Source organism: Ipomoea nil, unplaced genomic scaffold, assembly GCF_001879475.1.
Source record: "Ipomoea nil cultivar Tokyo-kokei standard unplaced genomic scaffold, Asagao_1.1 scaffold1043, whole genome shotgun sequence".
NCBI classification, from domain to species: Eukaryota; Viridiplantae; Streptophyta; class Magnoliopsida; order Solanales; family Convolvulaceae; genus Ipomoea; species Ipomoea nil.
In genome coordinates, this window is record NW_017617471.1 from 10,346,974 (window position 1) to 10,351,972 (window position 4,999).

The 4,999-nt window shown below is 34.1% G+C and overlaps 1 protein-coding gene across 1 annotated transcript; it reads left to right on the forward strand.

The window, feature by feature from the left end:
• The first annotated feature begins 585 nt into the window (after positions 1-585).
• LOC109181686 lies at positions 586-4,564 on the forward strand. The gene is made up of 2 exons (XM_019331567.1): positions 586-981; positions 3,318-4,564. Exons 1-2 carry the CDS (start codon positions 656-658, stop codon positions 3,970-3,972), a joined length of 981 nt encoding a protein of 326 aa, XP_019187112.1. The 5' UTR covers positions 586-655; the 3' UTR covers positions 3,973-4,564.
• Positions 4,565-4,999: the final 435 nt, after the last annotated feature.

A 4,999-nucleotide genomic window follows, 5' to 3' on the forward strand; every position in this document is an offset into this window, starting at 1 on the left:
TAAAGGGCAATTTTAAGATTTTAAAAAAGTATCTTCCTTCTTCTTCCATAAATCTAAGTCATTTGTTTTATATAGATAGGTTATTTGTTTTCGATAGCCGTCACAGCTTCAATATGCAACCAAAGTGCCGTGAATCATCTTCATCCAGGTATAATAATTGAATGATGTTCAAACATTTGCTGCTTCGTGCCAACATCATTTTCATCCAGCTATAAGCATCTCTATTTTCGAACATCATTCGATTCTTATAGCTGGATGAAGATGATTCACTGCACTTTGGTTGCATATTGAAGTTGTGACCGCTATCGAAAACAAATAACTTATCTATACAAAACAAACGACTTAGATTTAGGGAATAAGAAGGAAGATACATTTTTTTTAATCCCAAAATTACCTTTTAGGTTTGACGTGTAAATAACACTTAGGACCAAATCAGATAAAAATGTCATAATCGAGAACCAAATTAAATAATTTTAGTAGTTAAGAACTAAATTGATAAAATCCTCATAGTCAAGGGACCAAATCAGTAATTTTCTCAATTAATTAATAATGTGCCCTAAATTCTCATGAACTATATATTGCTCCCTCTCTACAAAATCATGTGGTGCTCCAGAGAAGACAGATAGATCATCAGCACTACTATGGTCTATGGACTATGGCTCTGCTGGCATCATCCAAGAGAGTGGTGATATCAGTGCCGGTGCTTGTTCTCTCCGCCGCGGCAGCCGCCGTCTTCTTCTTCTTGCTCCTCTCCTCCCTTTCTTCACCTTCATCTACCTCGAATTGCTCTTGCCCTTCCGCGCCTGACCGCACTGCCGCCTCTAGCGCTGTCAGACCGGGGGAGCGGATCTCGGCGTCGGCGGAGGATGTTGAGTGGGCGAGGGAGCAGATCGAGGCCAATGGGCTCCATATGAAAGAAAATGTGCTCCGAAAAGGGATTAACCCTCGTACACGCCAACAACAGCTCCAGGATCTGCTTCAGTATGCCCCTTTAACCTTCTGTCCGTATATTATGCTTATTTGAGTACACGAGTGAGGTTATAATTTGGTTAGGTTTGATCTTCTTATTCGCAAAGTGAATAATTTTTGTTGAAAGATGAAGTGCTATTTTATCATTTACGGAACTGTTGAGCATCATATATGTAAGTATCTTTAACGCCACACAAACAGGAAGTATTTTAGAGTGCCTTTTAATTTGTATGTAAATGAATCAATTAGGGAATATCTGGTGGCTAATTAACAAGTTATAAATGCTTAAGTATATGCTAATAGGTCAGTAAGTTCATCTAGATCATTGTATTGGTGGCTTCCTTATTATAGGAGAATTCTAATTTTTCTCTCAGTCCTCAGTCTCAGAGTCTATTAACTTCATTTATCTTCTAAGGCGTACAATAAAGAAATAATTTTTAATGTTGGACTGTTTAATTGCAGAACTCGTGGATTTGAAGTGTTTTCCTTTCAATTTTAATGTTCCCCTTAGCAAATCATAATGTATTTAAAATCAAATTAGTCTTGAACTATTTTAGAATATTTTTTAGTTTGTTTATGAACTAATCAATTAAAGGAAATTTTGGTGACTAATTAGCCAGTTACACATGCTGAACTGTGTGAATGGTCAGTAAGTTCACCTAGATGATCGTGTTGGTAGCCTCCTAGTTACTAGGGAACTCTATGTTTCTTTTAGAGGCTATTAACTACATTATTGTTCTTCTATATGTTATTTTGAATTATGAGAAGACATACAATAAAGAAATTTTTAATGCTGGACTGTTTAATTGCAAAACTTGTGGATTTGAAGTGTTTTCCTTTCAATTTTAATGTTCCCTTTAGCAAATCATAATGCATTTAAAATCAATTTAGTCTTGAACTATTTTAGAATATTTTTTAGTTTGTTATGAACTAATCAATTAAAGGAAATTTTGGTGACTAATTAGCCAGTTACACATGCTGAACTGTGTGAATGGTCAGTAAATTCACCTAGATGATCGTGTTGGTAGCCTCCTAGTTACTAGGGAACTCTATGTTTCTTTTAGAGGCTATTAACTACATTATTGTTCTTCTATATGTTACTTTGAATTATGAGAAGGCGTACAATAAAGAAATTTTTAATGTTGGACTGTTTGATTGCAAAACTTGTGAATTTGAAGTGTTTTCCTTTCAATTTTAATGTTCCCTTTAGCAAATCATAATGCATTTAAAATCAATTTAGTCTTGAACTATTTTAGTTTGTTTATGAACTAATCAATTAAAGGAAATGTTGGTGTCTAATTAGCGAGTTACACATGCTGAACTGTGTGAATGGTCAGTAAGTTCACCTAGATGATCGCGTTGGTAGCCTCCTAGTTACTAGGGAACTTTCTGTTTCTTTTAGAGGCTATTAACTACATTATTGTTTTTCTATATGTTATTTTGAATTATGAGAAGGCGTACAATAAAGAAATTTTTAATGTTGGACTGTTTGATTGCAAAACTTGTGGATTTGAAGTGTTTTCCTTTCAATTTTAATGTTCCCTTTAGCAAATCATAATGCATTTAAAATCTCAATTTAGTCTTGAACTATTTTAGAATATTTTTTAGTTTGTTATGAACTAATCAATTAAAGGAAATTTTGGTGACTAATTAGCCAGTTACACATGCTGAACTGTGTGAACGGTCAGTAAGTTCACCTAGATGATCGTGTTGGTAGCCTTCTAGTTACTAGGGAACTCTCTGTTTCTTTTAGAGGCTATTAACTACATTATTGTTCTCTAAGGAACTTGTTACTCTGAAAAAAAAATCCAAGAAGTTATTATGCAATTGATTTTAAGTTTTTAACTTTGTTATTCTGAGTACCCACCCTGTTATATTTCTCTGGTTTTGTGTCTGAATATTTACTTCAAAACTATTGGCATTTAGGGTTCTTTTAAAAACAAATCTTTGGTTTTTTGTAAGTAGGTGTTTATTTTGTTGTATACTTTTGGATGGATAAATGTAAAGATGAGGCTGACAAATCTGCATTGAATTTTGTTTTTTTTGGTCTTGTATTCATATTAAGATTGAAGGAGAAGAATGACAGAAAGAAAGAGAACAAACTTTCACAACTAATTAACTAAATACGGAGTATTAACTTTGTTTAACTGAGTAGAACAAGAAACAGATTACATACTCAGAACCAATAATTATTTTCTTCATTGTTTGCTATTTGACTTCTCATTTCATTCATTATTTTTTCAAATTGAATCTGCCTCTTCCAGTAGTAAAACTGGAAATCTTATTTAATTACTTGAGCAGTTGAGCTAATTGTCAGAAATCTTGGTGAACTTTGTTATCATTTCAAGGTTCAAGGGAATATCACACTATGAAGGAGAGGAAGCGAATAATCACACTACTCTCCCTTGTCCTGGTGAGCTCCTTGTAGAAGAGCACCACAGCAATTACGGGGAGCCTTGGGCAGGAGGGCGAGATGTGTTTGAATTCCTTGCAGAATCGGTTCATCTAGCTCCAAACTCCAAGGTTCTGGAGATTGGATGTGGGACTCTTCGTGTTGGTTTGCATTTCATTCGGTACTTGAACCCTGAAAAATACCACTGCCTTGAAAGAGATGAGCTATCCTTAATGGCTGCCTTGCGGTATGAGCTTCCATCCCAAGGTTTATTACCTAAACGTCCTCTTATCATAAGAGGTGAAGACATGGAGTTCAGTAAATTTGGATCTGGAACTATCTATGATTTGATATATGCAAGTGCTGTTTTCCTTCATATGCCCGATAAGCTTGTATGGGCTGGGTTAGAGAGACTTGCTGATAAATTAAAACCTTTAGATGGTCGTATTTTTGTGTCACACAATATAAAGTTTTGTTCAAGATTAGGAGGAGACGAATGCACAAAAAGGCTAAGTAATCTTGGCCTTGAGTATCTTGGGAAGCACACTCATGATAGTTTTCTCTTCAACCACTATGAGATTTGGTTTGAATTTAGGCGTTTCAAGGCTTAAGAGGTGGAGATTGATAATTTGTATTTCCGAGGAAGCAATTGGAACTGTGTTCTCATTGTTCTTCTGATTCATTCTTTCATTTATGAGGAAGTAATCTTGGCATTGAGTATCTCGGGAAGCACATTATGATAGTTTGCTCTTCAACCACTACGAGATTTGGTTTGAATTTAGGTGCTTCAAGGCTTAAAAATACATACATTCAGATGGAGATTGATAGTTCATATTTCTGAGGATGCAATTGATCAGCACTCAGAACCATCTGCTCATCTTGTTCTTATTGTTCCCTTGATCCATTCTTTACCGGAAACATGACACCTATGCACTGTTTCGCGATGTGCAAGAGAAATGACAGATTTTTGATAGAGGAGCTTAGTGGTCATTAAGTTGTAGTTGAAGTGTAGGAGTCTGCTCTGAACTTACCATGGAGAATGTTATTCACCATGTCATCACTGTATTGTAGTTATATATGCTAGGCAGTTAGACAGTTATGTCATAATCACATTTTAGCATGCCCATATGTGTAACTTTCTGATGTATATTTGAATTTCTACTTAACAAAGGCTTCTGTTATACACATTGTTTCAATGACGCATCAGTGGACATGTACTTGAAATAAATGTTCGTCAATTCATTGACTTCCAAGTTTTTTTTTTTTTTTTTTAAAAAAAAAAAAATCACCAGATGTTTATACTTTGTATTATGAAAAGAGATATTGATAAATAAAGTTACTTGTCCACACCATAACATTTTTAGTATTATATATATATATATATATATATAGAGAGAGAGAGAGAGAGAGAGAGAGAGAGCTACAATAATTTGTCAAGAGATAGAGAAAGTTATGTTTGAAAATTTTTAAAATGACACTTATATTGATATATATTTACTATATTAATAAGAGTCCAACAGAGTTAGGCCTATAATGGATGAAAAAATGGCGGTCAATTTTTTTTTTAATGAAATCAATGATGGATTAATTAGATTTTAATTTTTTCCTTTAAGATTTTCTAATTTATCCTTAATGAAT